The sequence below is a fragment of the Watersipora subatra genome, chromosome 11, assembly GCF_963576615.1.
Source record: "Watersipora subatra chromosome 11, tzWatSuba1.1, whole genome shotgun sequence".
Taxonomy (NCBI): Eukaryota; Metazoa; Bryozoa; class Gymnolaemata; order Cheilostomatida; family Watersiporidae; genus Watersipora; species Watersipora subatra.
Genome location: NC_088718.1, coordinates 2,130,072 through 2,146,663, shown reverse-complemented (window position 1 = coordinate 2,146,663; position 16,592 = coordinate 2,130,072). Strand labels below are relative to the sequence as shown.

The 16,592-nt window shown below is 35.3% G+C and overlaps 1 protein-coding gene across 3 annotated transcripts in view; it reads right to left on the bottom strand.

Annotated features, from left to right (window-relative positions):
* Positions 1 to 16,592, bottom strand: part of LOC137408862 (baculoviral IAP repeat-containing protein 7-like) — an 88,042-nt gene that overhangs the window by 40,356 nt on the left and 31,094 nt on the right. For 2 of the 3 annotated variants that reach the window (XM_068095445.1, XM_068095444.1), the window contains exon 1: positions 9,373 to 9,411. The exons of the other annotated variant lie outside the window; for it this stretch is intronic. In XM_068095445.1, coding sequence (XP_067951546.1) covers positions 9,373 to 9,403 — 31 coding nt within the window. In that variant the 5' untranslated portion in view covers positions 9,404 to 9,411. Of the gene's footprint in view, positions 1 to 9,372; positions 9,412 to 16,592 lie in introns of those variants that run through there. 3 annotated transcript variants of the gene reach the window in all.

The following is a 16,592-nucleotide window of genomic DNA, read 5'->3' as shown; positions in this document are numbered from 1 at the left end:
TTCACCTGCGTCTTATAATCGCAACATACCACGAGGGGCCATGTGTTTCTATGAAGCAGCACCGATTATCAGGCCACTGCTATACCGTATACCATGTATACGAGAGGGGACGGACACTCGGTAGACGGAAGACAATCGCGGCGATTTTAACTGTTTTTAACTCCACTTATTGCTCGCAAAAATGTCTTCAGTCAACAAACGTAAGATGATGCGCCGATGAGCGAAAAGCGCCGATGATCGAAAAATCCTTCAATAAATGTTCTATCAGTAACAACCTCGACAGAACAGAAGACGACATCCTCTAGACTGATCAAGTGAACGACACCAATGAAGACACTGATGACGAAAATGAAATCTATGACGATATACTCACCGAGGAACAAGACAAGAAACGCCTTGAAGTTTCATCTGATGAAGAAGAATTTCACGGCATTTGAAAATAAACATTTGTCACTTTATTATGTATACAATTACTTGTAAAAATTGCAATGAATTTCATATTTTTATGTCTGAGTGAGGTGATAAATAAATGGAATTATGTTTTTATTTCACGTTTTCGTCGCTTTTTATTATTGAGTCAAACGGACGCCTTTATAAGGAAGATTAAGAATGATTGCTCACTTCCAAGATAGTCATGTGACTGACAAGAAAATAACAACCAGATTCGTTTTCAAAAGATTTATTCATGACAAACAAAAACAACACAAAAAACAGCACATGTGAAAAGATTTATTGATTCCAATTACGGTACAAAATTGATTGCCGGCAGACTTCAGTTGAATTCACTCTAGCGTTAAAACTTACCTGTCAGTCAACTGAGCCCTCAAAGTGAGAAAACAATCGATTGATCGTGCGAAAATTTCACTTGTGAAGTGATCAATTGAAGTGCGTCCTATACTTGAATTACCCTTTATTCTCAATAATTGGCTGAAATTTATGCTGCGTCTTATACTAGGGTGCGTCCTATAATTGAGTATATACGGTAATCTTTATTATTAATATTATTCTTTTATTCAACCATTTTTGGCAGACATTTTTCTAATAGATTGTTTCAACTACAAAATACTACCATATTTTGTTTGATTTTTTAGTATCGATGTATTCAAAGAATTGATGGATAGCTTCTGGTGGGACAGTAACCTTTTTATACCCACACTTTTATGCAAGAATTGCTATTATTAACGCAACATATTCACGAATTTTTTTTTTTCAGTTTGTATTAATTGTATCACTACCATATCATCTTTTATTGTAATTGTTGCAAAACCGAGTTAATTTAGCTATTACTTGCTAATTATTTGAAATTTACATCTAAACCTCTTTTACAATTGTTTTATTTTTTTCAATTTATTAGACCGGCAGAAAACATTTTCCTCATGATATCAAGTTTGAAAGTTGCAGTTGTTTGACAAAGTTTGATAAACATTACAGTTGTTTTTATTTTCTCTCAAATTATTTCAACTACACAAAACACTTTTCTCATGATATGTAATTTAAAAGTTAGAATGGCAAGTGTTGTTATATGTTAAATACAAATCAATTTTCTGTGCAAAGACTTTTTTATTACCCGGGCAATGCCCAGGTACAAGTACAGCTAATGGTGTAAAATGTTGAAAAATTTCTTTACAGAAGTTGTTTTCTCGCCTTGGAGCGGATTAAACTTTACATAATCTTATTTAATGGAAAAAATTGTTTCGGATCTCGAACAACTCGGTTTTTGAAGTACCATCTGTAACTGATTATGTTCAAGAACCGAGGTTCTACTGTATGTTATCAAAAGATATAGGTCGCTGAAAGTTATGAAATTTTAAATTTACATTGGTTTGAAAACCTTTACAGTTGTTTTATTTATTTTTAAATCAGTTGTCCGGCACAAAACCTTTTCCTCATGATATGAAGTTTGAAAGTTGTAGTTGTTTGAAAAAGTTTGAAAACCTTTACAGTTGTTTTATTTTCTCTCTTAATTTATTTCAACTACACAAAACACTTCTTTCATGATATGTAGTTTGAAAGTTAGAATGGCAAATGTTGTTATATGTTAAATACAAATCAACTTTGTGTGCAGAGACTTTTTTTACTACCCGGGCAACGCTGGGTAGCACAGCTAGTATCTACTATATAAACGGCAATCGTTGTCTGTGTGATTGATTGATTGTCCGCCTTATAGAGCGGTCTTTTCTTTTATCGTTGTACGAATTTCGGTCGTACGAAGCGAACTGAATTAATATGTGTAGTAACGGTAAACAAATTATAGAGCGGTCTTTCTTTTTCCATTCGGTCGAACGAAGCCAACCGAACTAATATGAATACTAAATATCGTAATATGGACTATTAGCCGCTACTTTTCTCTGACGATTTGAGTCAAGCGGCTTATATAAAGGTGTGGCGATTCTGTTCTTTTTCTTTCACCGCTCGGGCGCATTAACCGAAATCCCTGGTTAGCACGCTTTTTAAATGGCAAATTTTCTGCCGTGTTAAAAAGCACCTTCCTGAGTTCTGCGGCCTATACAAAGGTGTCTATACAGCTATACAAATGTACTATTCATTAAATAAAATAAATTAACGAGTAGTTATTTACATGCAATTAATATTTACTGCCAACGTGTACCGAGAAGGTCACGTAAACGTTTGTTTCTTGGAGCCACTGGAAAAACGCATTTCTCACCTACTTTCCACATCAAAAAGGTAAGTGTTTCTTATATGATGTTGTATTGTCTATGAATTGCCACATCTCCACTACTTAATAACGTTGGATTTGCCGCTGTTCGTGATAGTGCGTCATGTTCATTTCCTTCAGCAGCCGAGTTACTAATTTTTTTCCAGCTACGAGTAGGCCTACTGTAACTTACTATTACAGAACTTTCACGAGTACTCCGAGGGTTGCGATACGCCATTGTGAAAAGAAAGAGACCAGCTGCTATCGACTTACTGTCACCCTGCATCAGCCATGACCAGCTATACGTCGCCTGCTCAAAAGTAGGCACTCGCCGAAAACTGTTTCTTCATACGCCCGACAGACAAACCAAAAATGTTTTATGTCCTTCATGTTCTGCTATACCACATGCAGCATTTTCTAACATATTTTTCAGTATATATATCTTTTCATGCATTTCTTTTCCTTATTGTATCTCATACAAAGGCTATCATGTCGGCGCTTTGTTCTACTATTGTAAAGTGCTAATGCTGTATCTGCCTTGACATCATACTGTCTGTGCTGTTATACTTATAAATTTTATTGACACAACCTCATTACTGTTTGTATATACCATGTCAAAACACAGGCTATAGACGAAAAACTGGTGAGCTATGATTAGTGTTTTAAGAATGTAGAAGTCTCCATTCAATAAATGCTGGCGATAGCAAAATATTTTGTATAATTTTTTAAAAGATGCAAAACTTTTCAATACTGCCAGTTTGAAGAACTTCAGTTTGCCTAGCAATGTCAATTTAATTATCAGTTCTCTGTACACAAATAGGGCAACTCCGATTTGAGTGGTTTGATACTGATGCATTGTAGACTAGCTGTAAAACGTATGGCAGATTTACATTGTTCCCCCCTACATTATTGACCTATATGACTGCATATGTGTATGCGTAGTGTGATCAGGGCAAAAAAATTCAGTAAACTGCATATTTGGAGTTGTTTTACAGTATAAAAGACAACTCTATATAAACCTCTTGCTGTACATGAATCTGTTCCTGTGGACGGGTTATGCAGCTAGCGGTTTGGGGCCGTGGCGTCACTTGGGGATGCGCGGAAGACCTTTTTCGCCCCGAGTGCAGCGAGTGTATCCAGGCGCGGCTTTCCGGATGAGTTGGCGAGCGCGAGGCGATAGATTGCGAAGCGATTGAGTGCTAGGCGATTGATTGCGAGGTGATTGATTGCGAGTGTGAGGCAATTGATTGCGAGTGCGAGGCGATTGGTTGCGAGATGATTGGTTGCGAGTGCGAGGCGATTAATTGCGAAGCGATTGACTGCAAAGCGATTGAGTGCGAGGCTATTGATTGCGAGGCGGATGCGGGCCGGATGATTGCGAGGCGATTGATGGCGAGGCGAATGCAAAAGCGCGATAGTCAACTGCGAGGCGGGTATAGACTGGTCAGCCAAGGCGGGTAGACGGGCCATGGACGGGTATGACGGGCCAAGCCATAGACGGGTATGAACGGATGCATGAATCTAGACACATGAATCTAGAAACATGAATCTAGAATATTTACTAGATTTTACACGCATCTAGCTGTAAAACACATTGTAGATTTCTATTGTTTTCCCCAACATTATTGACATCATAATATGTGTGTGCATATTCAGGGCAACAATTTCAGTAGACTGCATATTTGGAGTTGTTTTACAGTATGAAAGACAACTCTCAATAAACCTTATGCTGCACGTGAATCTGTTACTGTAGGCGGGTAATGCAGCTAGTATCTATATATTTCCCAAAATTGGTCATATGTGTGTATGTGTGCGTGTCCAGCCATAGCTATTAATTAGGAGTTGTCTACACACATCCTCTAGATGAAAACTATTCGCGGGGTCTTGTAATTACACCACAAATTAGTCTAATACTAAGGATAACTAGAAAAAATTCAACAGCTGTTCTCCATCTGGTTGGCTGAATGACTAGCATGAGTGCAGAGCCATGACATCTGTCAGTTCTATAGTTTTACCAGCAGTAGACACAGCATTTTACACTGAGATGAATCGGGACTGACTGTCAACCTATTAGCTCACCTATACATGTACTATATAGTTATATATCTATTTCATATATACATGTATATAACTATATAACTATATATATATAGATATATCTATATGCTGCTCAAAGTTGGTCGTATGTGTGTGTGTGTGCGTGTCTAGCCATAGCTATTAAAATCTTGGAATTAAAATTCCACGTTCCGATAGATTTGAACTCACGGCCAAGACAACAGCAAGTTTTTTTATTCACACGCACTATCACTGAGCTGTACAAAGCGTATTGATAAAAGACGTTATCATATACCGTGTACACACGCTGAATGGCGTATTATTTGAAACTATGAATTTTATTAACTCTATGAAACACGATGTTTTTTTGTGTTTTCTTAAACTTCTAAATTCGGTTTTTTGTAAGGTTCAATTAGTATATCGCGATCAAGACCAATTCTTTTCACGCGGACAAATGTATTATCTTCGTAGGAGAAGCCTCGACATTCTCTCTCCATTTGGTCAGACAAAGACAGTCCGATATCTCATTTTTACATTTGTACCAGTATCGAGAGGTAGGCCTACCCGTATTGTCAAATTCAAAGTTTTGATAGATAGCTTCTGATGGAACAGTAACCTTTTTTAACCTTAGTAACCGACGAAGTAATTGTTATTATTAATTCAACCTATTCAGGATATTTATTTAGTTTTCTCAGTTCATAATAATTGTATCATTACCAAATCATTTTTTATTGCAATCATAGCAAAACAGACTCAATTTGGCTATTTCTTGCTAATTATTTCACATTTGCATTTAAACCCTGCCATAGTTGTTTTATTTTTTTAAAATTTACTTGACCTGCCCAAACATGTTCCTATATACATACAGTATACAATAGCTATATACACTGTTAATTACCTCCAATACTAGTAGGATATATATATACATACAGTATACAATAGCTATATACACTGTTAATTACCTCTAATACTAGTAGGATATATATACATACAGTATACAGAAGCTATATATACTGTTAATTACCTCTAATACTAGTAGGATATATATATACATACAGTATACAATAGCTATATACACTGTTAATTACCTCTAATACTAGTAGGATATATACATACAGTATACAATAGCTATATATACTGTTAATTACCTCTAATACAGTAATACTTCAACTTACGAGTGCTCCAACGTACGAGAAACTTGAGATACGAGCCAGCTTTTAAACAAGTTTTAGCACTAACATACGAACCATATTTGAGATACGAGCACGTGAGTCAGTTGCCAAGTATGCCGGAGGTGTTTTATGACAACAGCATCAATCTGTATTTTTCAACTGCACAGGTTATACTTTTGTACCGTGTTTTTGTGCACGCTTTTCAGTGCAGAATTATGTGAATTAAAAGTACTGTGCGTAGACCGAAAGTTTGCCAGTAAAATGAAAAATAATGCAAAGAAAAAGCAAATGATAACAATTGATATTAAACGGAAAATTATTGAAAAATATGCGAAATGTGTATGCATGATTGAGCTAGCTCAGCAATATGACAGAAATACATCCACAATTATCAAACAGAAGGATTATATTCAGGGCATTTAGCTCGCAAAAGTACTAACCGTAGTTTCTAAACGGCGCGGCGATCTTCACCACCGCTGATGGAGAGACCGCTCAGGCATTGGATATAAAATAAACAATTGGCCGGTGACAGCGTAACTGAAACGACGCTATTTGAAAAGGCTGTTGCTATCTATCAAAACTATAAAAATAGACATTCAGACAAGTTGGCTAGTGGTCGTGCATTAAACCTTTGTGACGACACCTGTGTTCGTCCTAATCGCGACATGTTGAAAGGGCGACAAAGGCAAATGTCCTTAGATAGGTTCATCTTAAAACGGCCGACTAGTCGTGAAAGCGAAACAAAGGAAAAATTAGCTAACTAGCGAGAAACTTCAAACTATGAACGCCGAAGAAATTCTAATTACGTTAAGTTAAAAATGAAAGTTTGCTTTTAGATTTGCTTCTAAGTTTGTCTTTTAAGACTTTGATAAAATCCAAATTTATCAGTCAACTGTTGCAATGAAGGATAACTTATATATCTCTCTCTGGCAAATGCTAGCGTTAGCTGCTATTGTATGTATTTAATTTTACATTTTAATTTAACACATTTCCTTGCATTCTTTTTTATTTGTTGCTTTTTGAAAGCAAGTGGTAAGTTAGGACAATAACCAACATGTTTTTTCTGTTACAATATCTTGTTTTGAGTGTTTTATTTGCATTTTACAGAGCAAGGAAACCAATAAATATATATTTAATTGTTCTATATATAAATAAAATGCACAAACATGCGAATAAATTGACATACGAGCTCAGCCTCGGAACGCATTAAGCTCGTAAGTTGACGTATGACTGTACTGGTATGATATATACATACAGTATACAATAGCTATATACACTGTTAATTACCTCTAATACTGGTAGGATATATACGGACAGTATACAATAGCTATATACACTGTTAATAACCTCTAATACTAGTAGGATATATACATACAGTATACAATAGCTATATACACTGATAATTACCTCTAGTAGGCACACAAAAACCATATGATACTAACTAAACAATAAGTGAAAGTACAAAAAAGCTTACCTAAAATTGTTGGACGTTCAAGAGACTCCATCTCCACATCTGTAGTAACATAGATAATGATAAACAAAAACCCAGATGATATTTACAAGGCCTGTAAATGATGTCATATATAACTAAACACAACAGTTATTTCCGTCAGATGATGTCATATATAACTAGACACAACAGTTACTTCTGTCAGATGATGTCATATATAGCTAGACACAACAGTTACTTCTGTCAGATGATGTCATATATAACTAGACACAACAGTTATTTCCGTCAGGTGATGTCATATTATATAACAAGACAGCCGTTACTTCTGTTACATGATGTCATATATAACAAGACACAACAGTTACTTCTGTCAGAGGATGTCATATATAACTAAACACAACAGTTACTTCTGTCAGATGATGTCATATATAACTAAACACAACAGTCACTTCTGTTAGATGATGTCATATATACAGTCATTGGCAAAAGTTTAAGACCACCCTTGATTTTTCCGAAAAATTAAGATGTTTGGTATTACACCAAATTTTTTCTTTTTTGTTTACGCTATGATACAAGTTAGAGAATACATAGTCTATACTGTGCAACAGTTACTCCAAATGCTGTAATGTCAATATTTTGTATGTCGTCCCTCGTTTTCTATTACAGCTTTAAGTCTCATTGGCGTGCTCTCAATAGGTTTTTCACAATAGTCATCGGTGATCTCAGTTATCAAACTGTCCTAATTGCTTCATATACAGCTTAAGCATTTGGGGCTGCTCTTTTGCTTATTTGTCCTTGACTTTGCATCACAGATTCTCAATTAGGTTGAGATCTGGGCTGTTACCTGGCCAAGCAAGAACTTCGACTTTCATCTTTTTCAGATAATCTGTCACCAATATATTCAATCTGTGGCAAGGTGCTCCATCATGCATAAAGACAATGCATTCACGTACCTCATATATAAAGCTGTTATATTGTGTTCAAAAAGTGTTTTTTCCTTCTCACCATCCATAGTGATGTTTTTATCTAAAAGGTACCAGCCTGCAGTCTCTTTGACGAACATCGTCTTCCATGCCATATGACTCGGTGAATGTTTTATTCTTATGACAGCTTTATCTGACATCACAGCAAGTTACTACTGGTCTACAAACGTGTCTCTTGCGTAATTTAAACTACAACCAATTAGACTTATCTTAGAATAACACGTTTGACCAGTCTTGAATGGTCTAGTGGCTATACCTCTTGGTGACAAATATTTTGGCTCTAACAGTCGGTACCACGGCCTGTTTTTACCTATTTTCACCATGTCGTTTAAACTAATATTTGCCACAAAACTGAGCCAAAAATTAAATAAAGCATTAATCTTTACGCTTGGCAATAATGAACCGACTTAAGGAGCGACAGATAGGGTTACAAGAACAACTGAGGAGATTAACTGAAGCCAGAAGCTAGTAACATCCTTTGATAGAAAATTTCTTCAAATTTACCAAGTGGTCTTAAACTTTTGCAAATGACTGTAACTAGACACAAGAGTTACTTCTGTCAGATGATGTCATCTATAACTAGACACAACAGTTACTTCTGTCAGATGATGTCATATATAACTAGACACAAGAGTTACTTCTGTCAGATGATGTCATATATAACTAGACACAACAGTTACTTCTGTCAGATGATGTCACATATAACTAGACACTACAGTTATTTCTGTCAGATGATGTCATATATAACTAGACACTACAGTTATTTCTGTTAGATGATGTCATATATAACTAAACACAACAGTTACTTCTGTCAGATGATGTCATATATAACTAGACACTACAGTTATTTCTGTTAGATGATGTCATATATAACTAAACACAACAGTTACTTCTGTTAGAACTCCACAATAAACAATTATGAAGTAGACCACAAGCAATACTACACATTTCAAATGTGCATGTTCTGTTTACATTATTCAATAGAAGGGCTTAATTTTTCTAAGGAATAAGAAAGGTTTTTATGGCTAAGGAATAAGTGAAGGCACAAAAAAACACCAAAAATTGTCTGGTGTTCAAAAGGCTCCATCTCCACATCTGTAATAACAAAGATAGGGATAAACAAAAATCCAGATGATTCCCATATGTAGAGACACCCATATGTAGAGATATGACTGTATAAGTGTTTCAGTGCTGAACGTGGGTATACCACATCCTTCGGAAGTTGTGATATAAATTGGAAACATTATTTTTGATCGTAAATAAAGATGTCTTTTTAACTTTAGTTGTCGAAAATGGACATAAGTACTGTAACAGTATTTACAGACAAGATTAATGAAAACATATTTCTAGCTTTAATTGCCTGAAATAGACATCAAGAGAGTATTTAAAGCTGTTTGAAATACCTGCTACATCAGAAACAACTGAACTCTTCTTTTTCCAACAAATATTCCAGGAAGGAACCCATTCGCTTTTTGTACTACCTTCCATTAAATGTCAACATATAGAATAATTGTATGTATCTAGTTGATAGTTTAACCTCTTAGCCTGCATACCAAAATACAGTTTATAAATATCATAACCCTCACTAAAAATGGTTGTAATGTCAGATTCTGTATAAAGCCCATAGTTCCAAAATACATGACTGCAGGTAAGGGTCATAAACCCTCATGTGAGAGCAGAAGTCTACATTCGGCTCATCTGATTTACACAATGTTCATAATGACTTCTTTCCTGTAGCATGTCAGACGTTCACAGAACAATTACACACTAAAAACCATCGTTGAACAAGCTCATATTTACCTTTTTGATCTGACACCTTCTGCTTGTGTTTCTGTTCAGCCTTCTTCTGCCAAGTAGTTTGACGAGCGCACTACAATACCACACACTTGCCTGATAAAAAGTGCGTATATGCCCATACAAACCAATACAGAAAACAACCTTGTTTTTTTCAAACTCAAACAGTTTTAATGTCCAATATGAAAACTATTGAATACCCTGTGATACATTGATCATAACTAGGGTCACCATAGCCTCAAATCTTACTCGCTTGTTTGTGTTGAAGGATTTGAGGCTTCTCAAACTAGTCAAATGTATAAATGAGCGGGGAAAGAAGTGAGTGACCACAACAACAAATAACAGTAACAATTATGTACTGCAGAAATCCAATTCTTCATAAGCCAATAGAGAAAAGAGCTGTTGGAATTGGTTTGCATTTTTGTCTTACACAGCTAGCCTTGGAGCTCAGCTTGTTTAATTTATAATTTAAGTAATTAAGTATAACAGAACGCAATAATCTATCTATCTATATATATATATATATATATAAATCTCAGTGTTTGTCTGTTTGTCTTTTTGTACACCCTGTGTCCAGTTATAGCAATTAAAATCTAGCAATACAAAATCCTGGAACCTGGAATCTAGGGTATTCTGTATGCAAGCAGACACACGCATAGCACACGATCAGCTCACCACTCCACGCCGCTATCTTGCCCAACTCTACAGCGCTCATACTTATTGCAGCTACTAATCAAAATGTGTGTAACTGTGCATCTGAATAAACCCAGTTCAATTGCTGGGATATGCAATCTTTTTTCCCAATGTTTTATCGATGTAATAGTCGAGTCATTTAGCGACAAAGGTTTTTCTGTGAGCTGCATCTGGTTTAAAATAGGATGTTTTAAAATGTATGCTTTTCTTAGCTGGTTTAAGCGTTGAATAACTTGCTTGCATTCGAATATGAACAGGTATTCGCCTATCTTTCTTTATTTACAGTTTTTAAGTTATTTATTTATGTTAATTAAAACTAATTTTTTTATAACTAATTATCTTATATCAATTTTATTTGAAACATTGTTTGTATGCATGTTATATAACTATAGTATATTAGCATGCAAAATTTTCTTTCATCAGCATACGAGTGTGGAGTTCATAGCGAGCGTTCATTACAAAAGCTCATTACAGTATTTGTTTTGTGTATTAGCTTAGACATTTTTTTCTTTGAATTGTACGAATGGGCGATTAACATTCTCCGCTTAGCCAGACAAAGAACATTGTTTACCCTCGTGAATTGTTTACCCTAATTGAATACATCGAGTTCATTGATGTATTCAATTATGTTACCTCATTTTTACATTTGTACCAGCATTGCTGGATTCAAAATGTTGATGGATAGCTTCTACAGCAACATTTTTACAACTTCACTACAAATTTATAGCAACTTCTACAGCAATGCTGGTACAAATGTAACAACAGTTGCAACAATGTTGCAACAGTAATCATTTTTATACACACACTTCTATGTACTTACTGTTAATATTAATTCAACATATTCATGATTTTTATTGGGTTTTTTTCAGTTGGTATTAATTGCATCAGCATCAAATATCTTTGCTCACAGCAAAGGTTGTGAGGAGTGTGATGAGGAGTGTGATGAGTGTGATGAGGAGTGTGGTGAGGAGTGTGATGCGGATTCCGGACCGTCAATGAGTGTTGTTCATGTTGTCTCAAGCTCATTTAATGCCAGCAAGGGATGGTTTGAGAAATTTCAACAACGCATTCAACTTTAAAATGTATTTTTCACAGAGATTTCTGCGGATTCAGCTAAAGCAGAGGAATATGTGAAAAATGGACAAAACAGGCTTATTTTGGAGAAGAATGCCTTCTCGCACTTTTACCCTGCAAGAAGAAGTCAAGGCTCCAGAATTTAAGGCCCATAAAAATCACGTGAATCTGGTTATGTGTGAAAATGCTATCACTTGGTGAGAGACTATTATTTGGTCGCTTAGCAACCATAGTGAGAATGGCCACTGAACTTCAGCGTATGTCACAAGAATGAGACCTTTTTATATCTCGTTCATTGCAGATCTCAAATATAATTGAAGGTGGCATGTTCGTTTACAAAAAACTTCCTGCTTATAAAAAGTGTTAGCGCTAACAACTACCTATAACAATGTTCTTCTCTCAGAGAAAGACACCGACGGCTGACTTCTCCACAGATTTTACTTATCATGGTTATTTTTGGAATACAACTCTTGCGATAAACGAGGGATGGACTGTACATCAAAAGGCATGCGTTACAACTCTCAATATCTGTGTTGAGAATTTTTACTTGTGATAGCGGTAGTATAGTAGATAGGACTCTTGTGTCTATTTTAGATGAGTCTGTGGAGACCTTGTACGGTATTTAGTATTAAATACCGTACAAGGTCTCCACAGACTCATCTAAAATAGAAATTCTAAAGATACTTATCTTTAGAACCAGCCTTCTGAAAGATACATATCTCTGGCACTTATACCTTCCCAGTATCCTTCGTTTTTTCGTGGCATCATTTTATCGTTGTCGGCCATCTTTATAGACAATTTTTTCGTTAGAAACATGAAGCTTTTGCAATGATAATTTGAAAACGATGTTTTTGTTTGCAATTTTTTATTATAGTATCAAAACAACACTTAAAAGTACTAATAAATCAGAGAAAAACGATCGTTTTCTACCAAAATGGCGGCTTTTTCGTGAACGAGTCATCAACTTTTTTTTACGTCATCAACTCGTTTGCATGTGCAAACGAGTTGATGATGTAAAAAAAAAACGACGGATTCATTCGTAGACTTTGCTATATGGACATTCATTACATTAACTTCTTGTGAAAGCTGTTGTATTTTTTAATAGTTTTTTTGACACACTTGTGAAAATGCCTCCACATAGGCAAGGCATTGTCATTTTAACAATTTCGAAAGTTCAAAATTTATAATCGTGAAATTTTTAGGTGCTGTTGTAGGGCAGACTAAGCCAATTGCGCTCTGAAGAGACAATATCAACCGACTTGTCACGTGTGACAACGGTATGTTTTTGCGCCCATACCTCAGTAGCTCTGTTGAAATTGATGGCTTTGGCAAGGTCCACATTCCTAAATTACCGAAATTTCTCCTTCGATGTTAAATACACAGTGAACAAAAATCATCATATTTTGTCTGTTTACAAATTCTCACTTGTTTCTGCAGGTTTCTGTAGGTTGACAAACAAGCCAATGAACTCACTATGACCCTGGGTCATTGACAGGAACACATACTGGTCAAACAACAATTCCATTTGGGGTTGAAGCAGGCATTGAATTTGGATAGCACATCAGGGAGACAATTGGTATGTTGAGGCAAACTGGTAACATCAAGAAAGTGAAACTAGTTCCGAATTTGTACAGCATCCTCTCCATAACAGTAGCCCCAAATAACTATCAGCTTCTCCTTATGGCTTTTGTTATCGACAGAAAACACAGCCTGTTCTTTAACAGGTTAAACTGCAATGGTGATTGTATTAGGGAAGTTGGTGAAACTTCTTTCCCATTTTTTTCCACTTCCTGTCAGATTTTTATTCATTCACAAATCATCTGGAGGTTGCAATCCTCAAGTACATGTATTTACATATATATTTCAGCGGCCAAGCTAGCAAGTACATGTATGATGGTCAATTAGGAAGAAGCGGTTAGTAACATTGAACTTAAGACTGAATAGTAGCTGTTCTCATTAATTATCTAGGTAAGATTCTCCTTCAGTTAAAGCACTGCCCCAGCCCTGTTGCCACAATGAAGTTGCCATAATTTCACTTTGATACAGAATCTGTTGCGATGGTTCACTCCTACTTACAATTTAATCTGATACAAATCCCGTGTATTTTATATGTTTAACTACGCTCCTATTTTTATACACCACTAACAATCATAATTTTCTAGCTCTTTTTTACTATCTATGTGTTTAAGACAGTACCTATTATATTCAACTATCAGCTGAATGCCTGAATGAGTTGCACAGATAATGAAAACCAGCTTATAAACAGAGGGAGGTAATGTAGTTCCCATTGGCTAAGTTTCTTTAGCCCATGAATTTGGGTAACCTAAGTTAGTAACTGTAGCTAATGTAAATCTTCACTTTACCATGATCACCATCACTCACGCAATCACTATCTTCAAACGTATTAGTAGTAATCAATGGTATTTTTGCAAATGCTTGAAGCGTGTATAATATAAGTGGTATCAGATATGTACAATTATTTCATAGTATGGTAAGAAAAGTGTAGCGTTGTGGACAGTTAGCTCGCCTGTCTGCAGAACTGAAGGTTCCAAAGCTCAATTCCAGTGCAAAGTGGAGTTTTCATTCCTTTAGTTTTATCGCTATAACTGGACATACGAACGACAAACAGATAAATAAACACCGAGATTGATATACTGTAAAACCTCTATTTGAACGCCATAGTGCTTACTTCTTCAACCTTTCTCCTATAGTGGCAGTTTATTAGAGGTGACATTTGAATAGAAGGTGCGTTACAATTTTTGAATAGCTTGCCAGATTTTTTGGCGAATAAATTTAACCCTTTTACATGCGAAACGAATGTTGCCTATATTTCGCACTCTTTTCTTGGTTGAGCATCATTAACTCTTTTAGATGGAACAAATTTGCTATAAAGTACCCCCAACTTGTATTAGATCTCTAAATAAATACGCATTGGAAAGCTGAGAAATATCTTTAGTGTTGTTATCTATCGCTTGCAATTAATCTTCGACGATCTTATAGCCTGTGTTGCAATTTGTTAGAACTTTCAATTTTTTATTTCATTCTAAATTTGAGGACATGTTTTAATTTTATAACTATATTTAATAATATTAAAACTCATTGCACTCACTGATATGTTTGCTACAGTTTGCTGCCAAAACCTGCTTTTAAAGCACAATAGAAGAAGAGTTATGAGCGTCGATCCATTGTAAGCCTTGTTAAGATAGCCGCACTGATGCTATCAAATAATAATTTATAAACCCACATGTTTTCAAGTTATACCATAATAATTTATCAAATACAATTATATATTCAAGAACCAGCGACATAAACAAATCATATTAATAATACATGCGAAAACAAAAATTAACATTTTTAAAACAAAAATATTTGCATCGTTCGCTTAGCCAGTTGTGTTTTCATTGTTGCTTTTGTTTGAACCCATCTCTATTTCTTATGGCTTCCACAATGTCTTCAGACCACAACTCTTCTGTACAGCTAAATTAGTCGATATTAGCCTCCAAACCAGTTTTTAGCAGAGCAAAACCTTTACATGTTGTCATTTAGAATACTTTTCACACAAATAATGAGAAAGTTTTAGCCAAGTGGCATAGCTTGCATGCTAAGCGTGCTAAACACAATTCTTAGCTTCATTTAGTAGTAAAGATTCCATCGAAATTGCCAAACCATTTTTTATAAGTTGATGTATTAAAACCGCATGAAAACAAGAAACTACTATTAGCCTGCGGCAGTCATTAATTTTTTCTATGGAGCTGCTTTCAAAGCTTTAAAGAAAAAACTATAAGCTTTGGAGTTAAAAAATGGACTTTGATATGAACAGCAATCATGAAAGAATTATTTGTTAACCCTTTGGCTGGGGAAACAACAAAAATGTCATCGATCCGTTGGGTAGGTGGTGATAACTTATAAAGCTGTCACCTAGTAACGTTAAACAAAGGATATGAACACTAGTAAGTTTTAAAAATCATCAACAAGATATTAGTCGATGAATTACAATATGAAACGATTATCTAAGAGGTGTTGCTTTGTGCTAAAAGCTAAATAAATCGCGCTTCCTTGGAAAAAAAATAGAAGTTGGAAAAACCAGTAAATATCGCCTCGCTGTTCAAAACAGTAAAATAAAAATTTATTTGATCCTGCAATCATTAAGGATCTTTTGTCTGATCAGTATAAAAATGATTCAGATGATAGAAGTGATGTAAACTTTTAGGACTTCTGAATATACAGAGAAAAGTGATCGTTATGGTAGATCGCATGGCTAGGCTGTAGCGTTGGACTCTACCAAAAGGAATGCTTCCAAGCATTTCGCACAGGGACAATTGTACATAGTTGTAACTTTTTTGTAGTAGTACATATGTAAATGAATGTTTATGTACAAAAGATTTTGTTAATAGAAATAAATTTTAGTTTGAGCTATGCGTGCTCATAAAATACCGATTTTAGTGAATTTTCGAAAATAAATCACATGACTTTCGGGTGTTTTTGCGGTGCTTTTACCCAGCCAAAGAGTTAACGATGAAATTTGGTCATTATTAGTACCATTTTGTGAACACTTTTCTACTGATCATTCGCTATTATGGGTTCATAAAAATCAAAGAATGTCAAAATAGTAGTCAAATAAAGGTGGCGTTCAATTAAAGGGTGACGGTCTATTTTTCAACCTGTCTCCTGCAGTGGTGATCAAATAAAGGTAGTGTTCAAATAGAGGCTTTACA